This window comes from Salmo trutta, chromosome 28 (assembly GCF_901001165.1).
Source record: "Salmo trutta chromosome 28, fSalTru1.1, whole genome shotgun sequence".
Classification (NCBI taxonomy): Eukaryota; Metazoa; Chordata; class Actinopteri; order Salmoniformes; family Salmonidae; genus Salmo; species Salmo trutta.
The window spans coordinates 26,889,538-26,907,127 of record NC_042984.1 but is presented as its reverse complement, the minus strand read 5'-3'; the positions used below and the strand labels follow the sequence as shown (position 1 = coordinate 26,907,127).

Genomic DNA, 17,590 nt, shown 5'->3' with positions numbered 1-17,590 from the left:
TGGAATTTGTTACATATCACATATAAGCCTTATAATATATTATAATAAGACATCATAAAGGCTCATACATGCTTATAACAAGAATTAAACCATTGTACCTGTCGGCCTTAAGTGTCATCGGTACTTCTGTTCCACACACACGCACGCACGCACGCACGCACACTTCAAAAGTTTTGGGTCACTTAGAAATGTCCTTGTTTTTGAAAGAAAAGCACATTCTTTTTCCATTAAAATAACATCAAATTTATCAGAAATACAGTGGAGACATTGTTAATGTTGTAAATTAATATTGTAGCTGGAATCAGCTGATTTTATGGAATATCTACAGTTGAAGTCGGAAGTTTACATACACCTTACCCAAATACATTCAAACTCAGTTTCACAATTCCTGACATTTAATCCTAGTAAAAAGTCCATGTCTTAGGTCAGTTAGGATCACCACTTTATTTTAAGAATGTGAAATGTCAGAATAATAGAGCTGGTGTAACTGAGTCAGGTTTGTAGGCCTCCTTGCTCGCACGTGCTTTTTCAGTTCTGCCCACACATTTTCTATAGGATTGAGGTCAGGGCTTTGTGATGGCCACTCCAATACCTTGATTTTGTTGTCCTTAAGCCATTTTGCCACAACTTTGGAAGTATGCTTGGATTCATTGTCCATTTGGAAGACCCATTTGCGATCAAGCTTTAACTTCCTGACTTATGTCTTGAGATGTTGCTTCAATATATCCACATAATTTTCCTACCTCATGATGCCATCTATTTTGTGAAGTACACCATTCCCTCCTGCAGGAAAGCACCTCACAACATGATGCTGCCACACCCGTGCTTCACGGTTGGGACGGTGGCTTGCAAGCGTCCCCCTTTTTCCTCCAAACATAATGATGGTCATTATGGACAAACAGTTCTATTTTTGTTTCATCAGACCAGAGGACGTCTCCAAAAAGTACAAACTTTGTCCCCATGTGCAGTTAAAAACTGTAGTCTGGCTTTTTTTACTGGCGGTTTTTTACTGGCGTGTCTCCTTCCTGAGTGGTATGACGGCTGCGTGGTCCCATGGTGTTTATACTTGTATACCATTGTTTGTACAGATAAACGTGGTACCTTCAAGCATTTAGAAATTGCTCCCAAAGATGAACCAGACTTGGAGATCTACAATTTTCTGAGGTCTTGGCTGATTACTTTTGATTTTCCCATGATGTCAAGCAGAGGCACTGAGTTTGAAGGTAGGCCTTGAATTACATCCACAGGTACACCTCCAATTGACTCAAAGACTTGACAGTCTACTGTTGTCCTGAGAAATGAAGGTTATTCCATTCGAGAAATTGGCAAGAAACTTAAGATCTTGTACAACGCTGTGTACTACTCCCTTCACAGAACAGTGCTCTTCAACAGTGAAGAGGCAACTCTGGGATGCTGGCCTTCTAGGCAGTTCCTCTGTCCAGTGTCGGTGTTCTTCTGCCCATCTTAATCTTTTATTTTTATTGGCCAGTCTGAGATATGTTATTTTCTTTGCAACTCTTGCCTAGAAGGCCAGCATCCCGGAGTTGCCTCTTCACTGTTGACGTTGAGACTGATGTTTTGTGGGAACTATTTAATGAAGCTGCCAGTTGAGGACTTGTGAGGCATCTGTGTTTCTCAAACTAGACACTAATGTACTTGTCCTCTTGCTCAGTTGTGCACCAGGGTCTCCCACTCCTCATTATATTCTGGTTAGAGCCAGTTTGCGCTGTTTTGTGAAGGGAATATTTTTCATTTCTCAGAACAAGAATAGACTGACGAGTTTCAGAAGAAATGTCTTTGTTTCTGGACATTTTGAGCCTGTAATTGAACCCTCAAATGCTGATGCTCCAGATACTCAACTAGTCTAAAGGCCAGTTTTATTGCTTCTTTAATCAGAACAACAGTTTCAGCTCTGCTAACATAATTGCAAAAGGGTTTACTAATGATCAATTAGCCTTTTAAAATGATAAACTTGGATTAGCTAACACAATGTGCCATTTTAACTCAATGGTGCTGATAATGGGCCTCTGTACGGCTATGTAGATTTCCATTAAAAACAGCCGTTTCCAGCTACAATAGTCATTTACAAAATTAACAACGTCTATACTATATTCCTGATCAATTTGATGTTATTTTAAATGGACCAAAAAAGGTGCTTTTCTTTCAAAAACAAGGACATTTCTAAGTGGCCCCAAACTTTTGAACGGTTATATATATATATATATACACACATATATATATATATATATATATATATATATATATGCCCTCAGATCAACCTCACAGGCCCCGGAGGGTGTGCGTATGCTCCGGGGCCTGTGAGGTTGATCTGAGGACAGATCTGATAACAGCCGACCAACTCACTTGAACTGGCAGAAGATGTCGGCATACTCTGGGAGAATGCCGCTGGCTTGGAGCACGGTCACACGGAAGGTAAAGATACTGCCCACCTCCAGTTGGCCGGCCAGTCCTTCTTCGCGACTAAGCTTAGGGTCAACCAAGTTCCCCTGAACCAGCTTCAGGTCTGTCACAAAACACCCACAGCAAAGGGTTAGAACATGCAGCGGACAGATACATACCAGGATGAACACAATGTAAAATGTGTGTTATCCTCAATTTTCTTACATTTACTTTTCCCCCAATTTCATGATATCCAATTGGTAGTTACAGTCTTGTCCCATCGCTGCAAATCCCCTATGGAGGCGAAGATCTAGAGCCATGCTTCTTGACACACTGCTCGCTTAACCTGTAAGCCATCCGCACCAATGTGTCGGAGGAAACGGCGTCCAACTGGCGACCGGGGTCAGCTTGCATGCGTCCGCCTCGCCACAAGGAGTCATTGGAACGCGGTGGGACAAGGACATTCCGGCCGGCCAAACACTCCCCTAACCCGTACGACGCTGGGCCAATTGTGTGCCGCCTCATGGGTCTCCCGATCACGGCCTACTGTGACACAGCCTGGGATCGAACCACGGGCTGTAGTGACGCCTCAAGCACTGCGATGCAGTGCCTTAAACTGCTGCACCACTCGGGAGGCCAGGATTTTAGTGTTTTATTGATAGAGACAGGTATAAGGGGAAGGGGGATGTGGGTAGATGCAGAGGTGAGAAGGCTGGTAGGGCCGGGATTCTATTCAACGCGGGCAGGGGGATCATACATGTGCCAGAGACAGCGGCTTTAACTGCTAGACCAACTCTCTCTACTTCCCTCCATATTTTTCACTCTCCCTCTCCTCCTTCCCTCTTTATTTACAGTTCAACAGCTCAATAAAGTGCACAATGAAAGGAAGGTTTATGGTCAAAGTTTATTATGTTTTTCTATCAAATGGCTTATGTGGACGATTGTAAATTCCTTCACAGGGAAACTAAATATGACTGCACCAACCAGATGTCACTTTACACTCACAGTTTCACATTAGCCCAAATTTTTTTATTTATTTAACTACGCAAGTCAGTTAAGAACACATTTTTATTTACAATGACGGCCTAGGAACAGTGGGTTAACTGCCTTGTTCAGGGGCAGACAGACAAAACACACATCCAGGCTGTGTAAGGGCTATTTAACCAAGAAGTAGAGTGATTTTTACCTTGTCAGCTTGGGGATTTGATCTAGCAACCTTTCGGTTACTGGCCTAACGCTCTAACCACTAGGCTACCTGCTGCCCCATGACCTTTAGTAATTTAAATCTACTTGATTTTTATGACTGAAGGCATCTTCCAACTCTTGTATCAACCTATTTCAATTCATCCTCCATCTTCAATAAGAATATCTGCCACCAGTGTTTCCCCCATCATTGTAGAGGCAGGACGCCATCCACCCTCCCCCGCCTACAAACATTTGGTTGAAAATGTTGGTTTAAGAGGCCCTGGATGTTAATTTGGGTGCCTTTGCAGAGCCCCAACAAGAAAATAATTTAGGGACAACACTGTCTGCTACTATTAATTCCCACTCAATTCAAGCCATTGGCCGGCGAGATGTAGGCCTAATACTTATGAGAGGGTCTTGGAGCTGCGCCGGTCTCTCCTTCCTTACCCATGTCATTGATTCTGTTCTGCTCCTCGGAGGGGGTGATGATCTCTGAACTCTGACCCTGGCCCTCCACGAAGCGCAGCTCCTCCAGAGAAAGGCCAGAGTGGGTCATGACTGTGGAAGGAAAGTCATTCTGATGGGAGGGAGGGAGCGAGAGAGAGAAAGAGGGACAGAGAGAGAAAGACAGAGGGAGTGAGATATTAGCATATAGCTGCTTTGATAGTGAACATTTAAAGAAAAAAAACACTGGGAAAATGTCGCTGATTAAAAGATACGTTTATTGGGAGGTGTATGGAATGTAGACAAGATTAAGCCTAGTCCTAGACTAAAAAGCACTTACAATGGAGAATCCCCATTGAACATGCTTTTGAATCCAGGGAAATCGGCCATAACGTTTTTAAAAGAAAATGAGTTTGTCTGACGTGGCCTTACCTTTTTGAAGTACTCGTCGTCAAAGGATATCTTGGCAGTTCCCGACTGTCTCACTCCTGACCCGTAGTCTGGGGCCTCCTCGTCAGCTACAAAGACACATTTTACAAGTCATTGTCATCGCGTTCGTCAGTCCCAGTTATTAACGTGGTGTTGACAAGAGCAGACTCGTCTCTTCAAAGAGCACAAAGCAGTCGACTCAGAATTCTCTCTCAGGTCGCTAGAAAACCGAGGGCCTTTCAACATTTCTTCCAGTCATTCTGATTCATTGTAGAGTTAGATCTGGTGTTTCTTGTATAAAATTGTTTTGTTGTGGTTTTAGTGAATGTGGTCTGTGATTAGGGTGCCATGTCGCATTCTGTACACACATTCTGTTACATTCTACCTGGATACATACTCAAGGAACAGGATTGGACAGTATATAACATACTAATTGAATTCACAATGAGTCTCAGAGTAGGAGTGCGGATCTAGGATAAGTTTGCCATTTAGATAATGGACAGGGGGACCTAATCGCTGATCAGCACTCCTCCTCTGAGACGATTTGTAAATACAGACCCAGGCCTGAGAGTCTTGTCAAAGAGGGTGAGTGTAGAGAGAAAGAGAGAGAGAGATGGAGCAGTACGCACCAGCGATGGCTTGGACACCGACACGCAGGAAACCACGCACATCGCCCTTCTCCGTCACTATGGCGACACGATGGACCAGGGGCACGGGGTAGAGCAGGTTGCTCAGGTACACAAAGGCTCTATGGGGGAAGGAGGGGGGAGAGAGGTGAGGATCTGACCCTACAAGCCCCTATTGGGGTCTGCTTTTGCCTCACAAGGCTTGGTCAAATTAACTTCTATTTAAGTCAATAAAAAAGGCCAAGCGGTTATTTTATTACTTTCTTAATTTGAATGCGGTAACATTTAGTTAAAGGGTTCATAACACGTTCATAGCACATTACATACTGCATCAGTAAACCATATACTGCTTATGAGTGCTGTATCTATGGGTTATAAATATACAATGTTATGGAGTCCTTATGTAAGTAGCTCTTCAAGTGTCTTTTAGAGGCATTCCTAACATCCACTGAAGTCAAGAAACGAAACTAAGTGAACATTTTACTGAAGCGGAAGTTAGGATTTAACCCTTAGTGAATGAATAGGTATTTAAATGAATTTGACCATGACTCAATGACAGTAGAGCAGGCCCTAAAGAAGTTAAGCTTGAGCCATCTGCGGCGTGACAATACATCCTAGTCACATGGAAGGGGTGTAATATGAGATCTAATGATCCAATAACCAATCACTATGACTCATAGCAATGATTCAATTGACATTCGTGCAAGGGCGAGAGGCACACTTTTAGTTACACTCATCAGATGATCACCGAAGTGATTGAGTCCATGTTCCAAATGGCATCCTATTTCCTACATAGGGCTCTGGTCACAAGTAGTGCACTATGGGACCTTGTCAAAAGTAGGGCATTATAGGGAATAGGGTGCCATTTGGGATGTGACCTTATGGTAAACTGAGATATGCATTCTATCACAAATTAAGAGATACTTCAGAATAGACAAACACAAAAATAGACAAACTGCTAAAATGATATTGCAGCAAAAATAAAAACAAACAATCTCTTTCAGGCATGTTGTTGAATGGTAAAACAGCAATACTAGCTAAATTGAAATGCAGCAGCCAGTGCCGACTCGCTTGTTATGTCGACGGGCTTTAGTCACACATTGACGTGTTGTTGCTTTGTGGGGGTTGATTTGCAGCGCCCCCGTTGCCCTAACTCTTCCCCTCCCTGTGCAGGAGAACTCAAAGCTGAGGCGATGGAGAGAGGAGAAATATAGCTGAAATATCTTTAGTCATGATGACGCAGGTAGGGCTGTTAACAGGACAGACTGGCTGGGCCTGCATCGATCTGCCGTCTGACAGACTGGATCCCAAATGGCACCCTGTTGCCTAAATAGCGCACTAATTTTCATCCCTATGGGCCCGGGTCAAAAGTAGTGCACTATATAGAGAACAGGGTGCCATTGGGGATGCAACCTGAGACCAGATGCGGCGGCTATGACATCTGAAATACAAACTGAGTTTATTCAGATGTACTATAAATACATATGTGTAGTATTTTTTTTTACCACTAAGGTTATTTACTTGATATCATTAATGTGAATTTCAAATCAGTATCACCTCCACTCCTACAATTATTAACGTCATCATTGTTATTATATGGGTAATTGATATCATTGCCATTGTATCACACATACAGTACCAGTCAAATGTTTGGACACACCTACTCATTCAAGGGTTTTTCTTTATTTTTTTTTACTATTTTCTACATTGTAGAATAATAGTGAAGACATCAAAACTATGTAGAAAATAGTAAAAAATAAATAAAAACTCTTCAATGAGTTGGTGTGTCCAAACATTTGACTGGTACTGTATACTGTTAACAAAGATGACTACGGACATTGACAAGAAAGCAAAGCAAAATACAATTCAAATAAAAATAAAATATAATAAAATAAGGTAATGAAGATGAAAAATAATAATCACCAAAACAAATAGACAATGAATTAGCCACTACAGATACCACAAAAACAGATGAGTTGTAGGGTGAAGTTGCCCCTATTGTATACTGGGTCAGTTTAGCATTTTCTCTACTAATGGGGATTGGGGGAGGGGAAGCTAATCCTACATCTGTACATAGTGGAAACTTCACCCGGGAGCAGAAAATGGTGGCATCTGGAGCAGAGCGGTATTAAGCCATAGAAATAGAATGTCATAGAATGACATTCTATATCTACAGATGAAATAACACGCCTGGAGGATGACGGTGCTGGCTCTATTCTAATTCTAGAATATTCTACTCTGCCTGCCTTGATTCTAAATGAGGCCTTACAAATAAGACACTGCTCCATAGCAGTGTGACACATTATGCTTCTTTTCAGTCTACCATCTTGCAATACATAGAAAAGGGTCCCAAATGGCACCCTATTCCCTACACACTACTTTTTAAAATCAGCAATAAAGACAGTAGTGCACTTTATAGGGAATAGGGTGCCGTTTGGGATGCAGCCGAGGAGACATGTCTCAGATATCCTTGCATCATTGACACTGAGGGGATGTTTGAGACTCACAGTATGAATAAGTGATAACTTGTTTCTATGTTTTATTGGTTGTGTCAGACTAAAACATTCAGCCACACAAACACTCAGTTCAGAGCACTCAATTCAATGAATGAGACATTTGAAAAAACCTCACAGTTTGAGGTGTAAGTGGACTACTCAGCACACAAGATCATTTTGATGGGTGGGAATACGTTTCAATTATATCATCAGCCCTAGAATCGTATATGGTAGCCAAATTAAAAAAGACGCCTTTTGTACCTCCAAAGCTACGCTTCACAGCGCTAACTATCACACACCCCCCTTATGGGGAAATCAATGCATGACTAAGTGAAAACTCTACTTATAGTGCGCTCCAAAAGTATTGGGACAGTGACACATTTGTTGTTTTGGCTCTGTACTCCAGCACTTTGGATTGGAAATGATACAATGATGTTAAAGTGCATACTGTCAGATTTAATTTGAGGGTGAACCGTTTAGAAATCACAGCACTTTTTGTACATAGTCACCCGATTTTGGGGGACCAAAATTATTGGGACTTATTCACTTATATTTGTATTAAAGTAGTAAAAAGTTAAGTATTTGGTCCCATATTCATAGCACGCAATGACTACATCAAGCTTGTGGCTCCAAATGTGATGCATTTGCTGTTTGCTTTGGTTGTTTCAGATGATTTTGTGCCCAATAGAAATTAATGGTAAATAATGTACTGTGCCATTTTGGAGTCACTTATGGTAAATAAGAATAGAATATGTGCCATGAACCCTTCAACATTAATGTGGATGCTGCCATGATTACGGATAATACAGAATGAATAGTGAATAATGATGAGTGAGAAATGTACAGATGCACAAATCTTATACCCCCAAGACATGTTAACCTGTCAATAACGGGAGGTTAGCATTTTTGGGGGGAGCATGATATTTGTGCGTCTGTAAGTCATTGTATCATTTCAAATCCAAAGTGCTGGAGTACAGAGCCAAAACAAACAAAATATGCACTGTTCCAATACTTGGAGCTCACTGTATGTGGACTAAGTGAACATTGAATTTAAGTTTAAGTTAGTATTTGCCCCTGAGTGAAATGAGCCAGCACTCTCTTCTCCCCACCCCCTCTTCCAGAGCCTGTGTAATGTCATGGTGGTTCAGATCATCATCATCATGGGTGGTCACCAACCTTCCCACCAGTATGAACCAGGGGGAGCGGTCGTAGAAGGGATCCTGGCCGTCGCTGAAGATATCCGAGCCCTCCTCGGTGCCAGCGTCTGAGCTGGTGTCGTCCACGAACGCCTCGTCGTCCAAGTAGTCCGACATCTCGCTCTGTCGCTCGTCCGCCAGCTCTGTGATGTCTGAGTCGGCCGTGGAGAAGGTGGGTGAGGGCGTGCGGTCGGCCAGCCGCTGCTCGTTGACGCAGCCATGGAAGATGGGGGAGCTAAGGGGGAGGGAAGGGTACAAGGGGAGGGCCGGGAGGGAGGGTGATGGGATGCAGGGAGGCAAGCAGCCAAGTGAAGTTAACAAAGGAGAGTTATAGTTTGGCTTGAGTGGATTGTACTGTAATGTGAAAGACTGACTTGAAGATTAAAGTCTGTCATGGTGCACAGTTGGAGAGGGATAGACTGGTCTCATTTGGTAGAGCACGTTGCTAGCAACGCCAGGGTTGTAGGTTTGAGACCAGTACGAAAAAGTTACATGTATTCAGTCACTACTGTAAGTTGCTCTGGATCAGAGCGTCCGCTAAATTGCTAACATGTATATTGTTGACACTGTCCATATTGATAAAGTTATGTTAACACGAGAAACAGCATTTGAATTATAAGAACAAAAGCTTACTTACATTTGTTAGTAGTCTAGTGTTAACTTTACGACTAGTACTAGTCTTATTTAACTGAAACACTACATCACAAGAAACAAACATAATTGTTACAACATTTGTTTTTGTACAAAAACATAAGGCGTAGACATAGTGGTTAGTAACAAAACAAGGACATACTGTATACATGAAATGACATTGATAAAATTAAAGAAAAATAAATAAATCACCAAATGAAAATAACAAACGAAGAGTGAAATGTTGTAAGGGTCCAAAAAAATAAAAAACATCATAAGGGCATAGAATGTACACTATCAACATAAAACATAAATGAAATGTGCTTATTGAAAGATGTGAAATAATTAAAACATGAGGCTATAAGGACAGAAAATGAATCAATCCAACAGCACAGACATAAAAATGAATAATGGAATCGTGGAAGTGTAAATGGATTCCATTTCATGAATGATTCATGAAAGCTCCTCAAAACAGCTGAGGGTATCCGTCCACATAACAAAACCAACCGCTTTGCTTTTCAACTCCATAAAGCAACTCCTTTACATCTAAAATACCCAACCAAAGACAGCAGAAGTGACAAATAGAATTCTAACAAGAAAAATGTAACAAAGGAATTGTTGTAGCCAGTGTTGCGTCGTACGTACCTCCCCACCAATTTGAACCAATGAAAGCGGTCATAGAAGGGGTCATTTCCAGTCAGAGCCCCCTCGTTGTCGTCCTGATTGGAGGAAGCCATTTCCCCGGCGCGGTCGTACATCTCTCTCATCTGGTCCAGCCTCTGCCTGCAAATCATATCAGAGTTCCACTTAGACCACAGTTTCGCTTCATTCCACACATACCGTTTTCCCATCAACCTATCGTGCCGACCTGAACAGTACTGAACTGCCGTGGATATTTTCTCTCCACCTTTTCCTTTCCAGCACTGTTCCACACCAGCAACTATGGTAGACGAATGTGTAACCAGGCCAACGCGGTAAAGCTTGGCTCAGTTCAGCTTAGCCAACTAGTGTGAAGTTTATTATTATTAGAACTTCTTAACCGTTATTTTGTCAGCGAGTCATGTTAAGACCAAGGTCTCTTTTACCCAATACATCTAATAAATATTGACTTACGTTACATCAGAGGGCCAGACAACTTTCTGATAGAGAACGCAGTCGTGTACTAAACTAGTCGCCCGTAATAAAACGAAGAGCGCTACGGTAAAATGCATCTTAAAGCTTTAATGAAGTGGCAGCTGCATTCATATATAGAAAATGTCGCCATAGTCTCGGACCGGTAGGAGCGTCAACTGAATGATCAGTTTTCTTCTATAGAAGCAATTTTAAATTCTCAGCTTCTTTATTTTAGATTTTTACCCCTTTTTCTCCCCAATTTCGTGATATCCAATTAGTAGTTAGTCTTGTCCTATCGCTGCAACTCCCATACGGACTCGGAAGAGGCAAAGGTCGAGAGCCATGTGTCCTCCGAAACACGACCCTGCCAAGCCGCACAGCTTCTTGACACACTGCTCGCTTAACCCAGAAGCCAGCCACACCAATGTGTTAGAGGAAAAAAAACATACAACTGGTGACCGTGTCAGAGTGCATGCGCCCGGCACGCCTCAGGAGTTGCTACAGCGCGAAAGGACAAGGACATCCCGGCCGGCCAAACCCTCCTCGAACCTGGGATGACACTGGGCGCCGCCTCATGGATCTCCCGGTTGTGGCCGGCTGCGACACAGCCCGGGATCGAACCCGGGTCTGTTGTGATGCCTCAAGCACTGCGATACAGTGCCTTATGCCACTGCACCACTCGGGAGGCAATTCTCAGCTTCTTAACGAACTCATCAATATGCTTTTTAAAAGACAGCATTCGACTATCCAGATGATCAGATATTTGTAGGTCGGGACACGGTCAATATGGGCACCATCCAAAGTACATATGCTTAAAGTTATTTTTATGCGCTCTATTGTGTCCTGCTCTATTGCGTGCTGTTTGTCAGCCAGATTTTTTACCAATGAATTAGTAGAGTGATCCACAGTATTGAATTAGTAGAGTGATCCACAGTATCGAAGGCCTTTGACAGGTTAATGAAAAGGGCAGCACAATGTTGCCTTACAATTTACTACATCATTTATAACAAGTGAAGCAGCAGAGACGCTGTGACCTGGTCTAAAATTCGACTGATACATTTCAGAATTAATCAAGGATTCTAACATTTTAGCTAGGCAAGAATGTTTTGTAATGGGCGATAGTTATTTAGGTCACAAAGGGTCACCACCTTTTTGAAGGGGTAGTACATGGGCCACCTTCCAAACCTTGGGGATAGTACCAGATAAAAAATATGGGTTAATGATTCTGCAATCAAAAATGGAGGACAAACGTTTTAGAGCCAACTCAGGGCCTGGAATACAGGAGACGGTAAATAAGTGCGTAACAAGTTGTGTACAAACCCCTGAGGAGAAAACGTTTTAAAATGTATATTCTTATTTACACAGGGATTCATTTTTTGCAGTTTGGTATCTCTAATACATACTATGGGACAATGATCGCTGACAAATGCAAAGACTCATTTCATGTGCAAAAACATTTTTATGGGGGTTATTAATAAGAATTAAATCAATCAATGAGGAGTATGCAGGGTTTTTCACATTTATAATTGTGGGTTTTGAGATCAATTGAGTCAGGTTAAAATCAATGCACATACACTTTAGTTTATTAGATACAGCACCAATATAACTGGAGTGCTGATCTAGGATCAGTTTTGCCTTTTCGATAACAACGAATAGTATATGGACAGGTGTGACTTGATCCTAGATCAGCGAGCGTTGTGAATATAGGCCCTGTACCCTTTATCATACACCTCCCTTAAGGATGCAAAGAGGGATGGCATCACGGATATCATAAGTGTGCATCAAAATCAAGGTAAGCTGTGACAATATCATATGAATCCAAATCAACTCTATTCATGAAGTGAATTGAAACCTGTGTCTTAACATCCAAAGTAACGGGCAATTTCCAGTTTATAAACTGAATTTCAACCCCCTTTGCTAAAATGACTGTAGCTGACCCAGGATTGACCCCAGAATCAACTAACTTACTACTTTAGGAGACCAGGGTTGTTTGTGTTCATTAGGTACTAAATGGAAGAAAAAGGAGGGACTACCTGGAACTGCCCAATAAGAAACACTCATTTTAATTTTGTTGCAAAACGTTTTGCTACAATGTGCCCTAATGAACATGACCCAGGGTCTTACTTGAGTTTCTCCAGGGACCAGTAGTGCGTGGCGCCATTCTTCAGGTCCTGTATCTCAACAGCCACCACGGTGCGGGGGAACGGGCGTGAGTCGCGCTCCTTCTCCAGCTCGGGGGGCGACAGTTCCGGGGGAAGCGGTGAGTACAGGGTGTCCGTCAGCAATACGAACTGGAACTGCACCTGAAAGATGGGGGAGTGGGAGAAGGAGAAGTCAAAAAGGAAGGCGGGGGTGGAGTCCTATGTTCACGAAAAGAACGCCAAAGGGCATAAATAATAGGAGAGTAGAAGCTTGTGATAAATAAAGAGCAGTAGGAAACCTGAAAGTCCTTTCCCCTCTACCATCCATCACCCTGCTCCTACAACCTGACATGTCTATACTTAGAATAGAAATCCCAAGCTCCTCTAGATCAGGCAGACCATGTCCCCCCCCCAAATGGTACCCAAATCCCTATACAGTTCACTACTAGGGGTCAAAAGTAGTGCACTTTTGCTATTTGGGACGCGTCCATACAGACCGGCAACAGTACGGTGACCGCAGGCTTCCCAAATGGCACCCTATTTCCTTTTATTGTGCTTTTCTTTTGACCAGGGAGCTCTGGTCAACAGTAGTGCACTATAAAATGAATAGGGTCCATTTGGGATGCATACCATGTGTTCATCTTCATCTCAAAGATCAACATCCATAATTTGAAGGGTTGTGTTCAGCATTTTCTCCAACTATCCTCTTCACGGAATGTATTGTTGCGATTGCAACACATAAAACGTGAGTGTCCATCGCTGCTGATTTGAAACATTGTGGTGTCCTTCCCTGTGACATCATCTTATGTACAGTACCAGTCAAAAGTTTTAGAACACCTACTCATTCAAGAGTTTTTCAATCTTTATAAAATGTTGTACATTGTAGAATAATAGTGAAGACATCAACACTATGAAATAACACATATGGAATGATGTAGTAACCAAAAAAGTGTTAAATCAAAATATATTTTATATTTGAGATTCTTCAAAGTAGCCACACTTTGCCTTGATGACAGTTTTGAACACTCTTGGCATTCAACCAGCTTCATCAGGTAGTCACCTGGAACGCATTTCAATTAACAGGTGTGCCAAGTTAAAAGTTTATTTGTGGAATTTCTTTCCTTCTTAATGTGTTTGAGCCAATTGGTTGTGTTGTGACAAGGTAGTGGTGGTATACAGAAGATAGACCTATTTGGTAAAAGACCAAGTCCATATTATGGCAAGAACAGCTCAAATAAGCAAAGAGAAACGTCAGTCCATCATTACTTTAAGACATGAAGGTCAGTCAATCCGGAAAATGTCAAGAACTTTGAAAGTATATTCAAATGCAGTTGCAAAAACGATCAAGTGCTATGATGACACTGGCTCTCATGAGGTCCGCCACAGGAAAGGAAGACCCAGAGTTACCACTGCTGCAGAGGATAAGTTCATTAGAGTTAACTGCACCTCAGATTGTAGCCCAAATAAATGCTTCACAGAATTAAAATAACGGACACAACATCAACTGTTCAGAGGAGACTGCGTTAATCATGCCTTCATGGTCGAATTGCTGCAAAGTAACCACGACTAAAGGACTACTAAACCACTACTAAACCACTCAGCTAAGATGACAAGACTTGCTTGGGCCAAGAAACACGAGCAATGGACATCAGACCAATGGAAATCTGTCCTTTGGTACGATGAAGCCAAATTTAAGATTTTTGGTTCCAACCGCCGTGTCTTTGTGAGACGGAGAGTAGGTGAACGGATGATCTCCGCATGTGTGGTTCCCACCGTGAAGCATGGAGGAGGAGCTGTGATGGTGTGGGGGTGCTTTGCTGGTGACACTGTCTGGGATTTATTTAGAATTCAAGGCACACTTAACCAGCATGGCTACCACAGCATTCTGCAGCGATACTCCATCCATCTGGTTTGCGCTTAGTGGGACTATCATTTGTTTTTCCAACAGGACAATGACCCAACACACACCTCCAGGCTGTGTATGGGCTATTTGACCAAGAAGTGTTGCATCAGATGACCTGGCCTCCACAATCGTCCAACCTCAACCTAATTGAGATGGTTTGGGATGAGTTGGACGCAGAGTGAAGGAAAATCAGCAAACAAGTGCTCAGCATATGTGGGAACTCCTTCAAGACTGTTAGAAAAGCATTCCAGGTGAAGCTGGTTGAGAGAATGCCAAGAGTGTGCAAAGCTGTAAGCTGTCACAATGAAAAGGGTGGCTACTTTGAAGAATCTAAAATGTATTTAGATTTTTTTAACACTTTTTTGGTTACTACATTATTCTATATGTGTTATTTCATAGTTTTGATGTCTTCACTATTATTCTACAATGTAGAAAAACCCTTGAATGAGTAGGTGTTTCCAAACTTGAATGGTACTGTAAATATAATGAAAGCGGATCAGCACGCATCTACCACTTTCACCTATCCTGTGTTTTCACATAAATGCAGAGGAGACAGTGAGGAAACAGGGAGAGGAAGCTACTTAAAACTATTGCTATGTAGCCATTGCATCAGCTATTTTGACACTAGGTGTGTATGCGAACCCCACCCAACCCCAATGGACATGTGTTTCAGACACCGTACCAAATTTGATAGAATTTTGTTCAGAATATAATAATAATTTTCAATATTATTATTAACAGTTTAAATTAGGTTTTAAACTGAATTGGAGTGTATACTGTGACAATAGTTACCTTCTTCTTTAGTTCGACACTGATGGCGTTGGCCTCCTTCAGGTAGACCGCATTGCCCCACAGTTGGTCGCGGAGCGAGGTGAACTGATGGTACCGCCATTTCCTGAAGGCCCACTGCGCTAGCTCAAACTCATGCTGTGTCCAGGGCACTGCAGGGGATAGGGGACATTGTCAAAGAGTGGCAAATATATTCAAATCCACACAAGACGCACACGCAGAGCCACAGAGACATGCACACACACACGCAACTGTACGTACATGTTAAGTATTGTTCATGGGTTCAATGTTGGGATGTTGGCGGGTTGTTTTGGACACTAGTAAATGTATGTGGTTGTGCTGGTTAGGAAGACTGGAATGTTTCATCATTAGTCATAAGACTGTTTTACTTGGAGTTCAGTTACCTTGATCAATCTTTTCTGATGAGTGGGTGATTTCTATGGGCAGTCAACATGACAACACACATTTTGCTCATGAAAAGAACACACAGGTGCAGTACAGGACCACATTAAAAAAGCTCAATATAACTAATTGAAATGGCTTTTTGGGCCTGTATTCATAAAGCGTCTCAGAGTTCTAATGAACAAGATCGCATGGACAGGAGAGACCTCATCCTAGATCAGCACTCCTACTCTGAGATGCTTGACGAATATGGCCCCTGGTTCATGAACAGCAGTGAAATTCTATTCCTTGTTGCTCATGATTGAAAGAAGAACGCACCCTCCTCTTCCTCATCTTCATCTTCCTCTTCGTCGGGGGTCTCCACAGCCAGTGAACAGGTCTCCACCTGTTTCTGAAGTTCCTGCAACTTGCTCTCATAGACCTGCAAAGCACAGCAGAGGGCAAAGAGGAGAGAACGGACACCGCCCGTCAGCCAATGGACAGACAGGACGGGAGGACAGGAGGAGGGCCTAACCACCACCACCATCATTAACAACAACACCACAACCATGACAGAGCTAGCAGGTCCTGCGGGGATCAAGATAGATGGTTGCCTGATTCACACTATAGGACCAAAAACTACGCTGGCTCAGATGTTTCCTTTTCGCATGATATTTTCCAGCAACTATGGTTAATACGTAACCAGGCCAGCTCGGTCCTACTCTGCTTGGTTTAGCCCTTCGTGTGAAACAGGCTAATGGGGAAAAAGGGATGAGAGGGGTAAGCTTGGGAGTCACACACCACTGTCGATTTTCATGAGATACATTTGAGCTTCATAACCCTTTCAATGTCTAACCTAGCAACTGCAATGCTAACACAAAATGACAATTAAAAGAACATTCATTTTGCACGTTTCAAACTGATTCATTAAATGATCTAAGAGGTTGGTAGATTGGAGAGGTTGGTTGAAGCGGAGTCTAATGTCATCCAATGAGGGGTGTCGTTCATGCAGGAGACGGTTGTCCCGATGACATCATGCTTTTTGTTCAGTGTCTTCAGGCGAACAATGTCGCCTTTCATATCGCACACACACACACCAATAAGCAGAAACAGACTCAATGTTGGATGTTATACTGTAATGAAAACATGAAGACCAAACTCTTTGGTCCTTTAAAAACCTGCTCTATGCAAAATATTCTGTGCTACAGCTTGAAAAATAAATGTAAGTGTCTTTGGATGACAACATAAATGTTTGTTTCTAACATTAAGGCAGAGTTAAATGTTTTGTTTCTGTGACACTAGGAAGAGATATATCTGTTCAAAAGTTTGGGGTCACTCAGAAATGTCCTTGTTTTCGAAAGAAAGCACATTTTTTCTCCATCGAAAAAACATGAAATTGATCAGAAATACAGTGTAGACATTGTTAATGTTGTAAATGACAATTGTAGCTGGAAATGGCTGATTTTTTATGGAATATCTACATAGGCGTATAGAGGCCCATTAACAGCAACCATCACTCCTGTGTTCCAATGGCACGTTGTGTTAGCTAATCCAAGTTTATAATTTTAAGAAGGCTAATTGATCATTAGAAAACCCTTTAGCAATTGTGTTAGCACAGCTGAAAACTGTTGTGCTGATTAGGGAAGCAATAAAACTGGACTTCTTTAGACTAGTTGAGTATCTGGAGCATCAGCATTTGTGGGTTCGATTACAGGCTTAAAATGTCCAGAAACAAAGAACTTTCTTCTGAAACTCGTATTCTTGTTCTCAGAAATGAAGGCTATTCCATGCGAGAAATTGCCAAGAAACTGAAGATCTGGTACAATGCTGTGACCTACTCCCTTCAGAGGACAGCGCA

At 42.2% G+C, this 17,590-nt stretch overlaps 1 protein-coding gene across 9 annotated transcripts in view; it reads right to left on the bottom strand.

Annotated features, from left to right (window-relative positions):
- Positions 1 to 17,590, bottom strand: part of kif1b (kinesin family member 1B) — a 98,989-nt gene that overhangs the window by 18,025 nt on the left and 63,374 nt on the right. For 3 of the 9 annotated variants that reach the window (XM_029719417.1, XM_029719420.1, XM_029719418.1), the window contains 10 exons: positions 16,072 to 16,174; positions 15,756 to 15,788; positions 15,355 to 15,503; positions 12,643 to 12,821; positions 10,051 to 10,188; positions 8,756 to 9,010; positions 5,088 to 5,206; positions 4,462 to 4,547; positions 4,033 to 4,162; positions 2,365 to 2,524 (listed from right to left, as the gene is read on the bottom strand). In XM_029719417.1, the coding sequence (XP_029575277.1) occupies positions 2,365 to 2,524; positions 4,033 to 4,162; positions 4,462 to 4,547; positions 5,088 to 5,206; positions 8,756 to 9,010; positions 10,051 to 10,188; positions 12,643 to 12,821; positions 15,355 to 15,503; positions 15,756 to 15,788; positions 16,072 to 16,174 (1,352 nt within the window). The remainder of the gene's footprint in view (positions 1 to 2,364; positions 2,525 to 4,032; positions 4,163 to 4,461; positions 4,548 to 5,087; positions 5,207 to 8,755; positions 9,011 to 10,050; positions 10,189 to 12,642; positions 12,822 to 15,354; positions 15,504 to 15,755; positions 15,789 to 16,071; positions 16,175 to 17,590) is intronic. The other 6 variants (XM_029719416.1, XM_029719419.1, XM_029719421.1 and 3 more) reach the window with 3 other exon arrangements.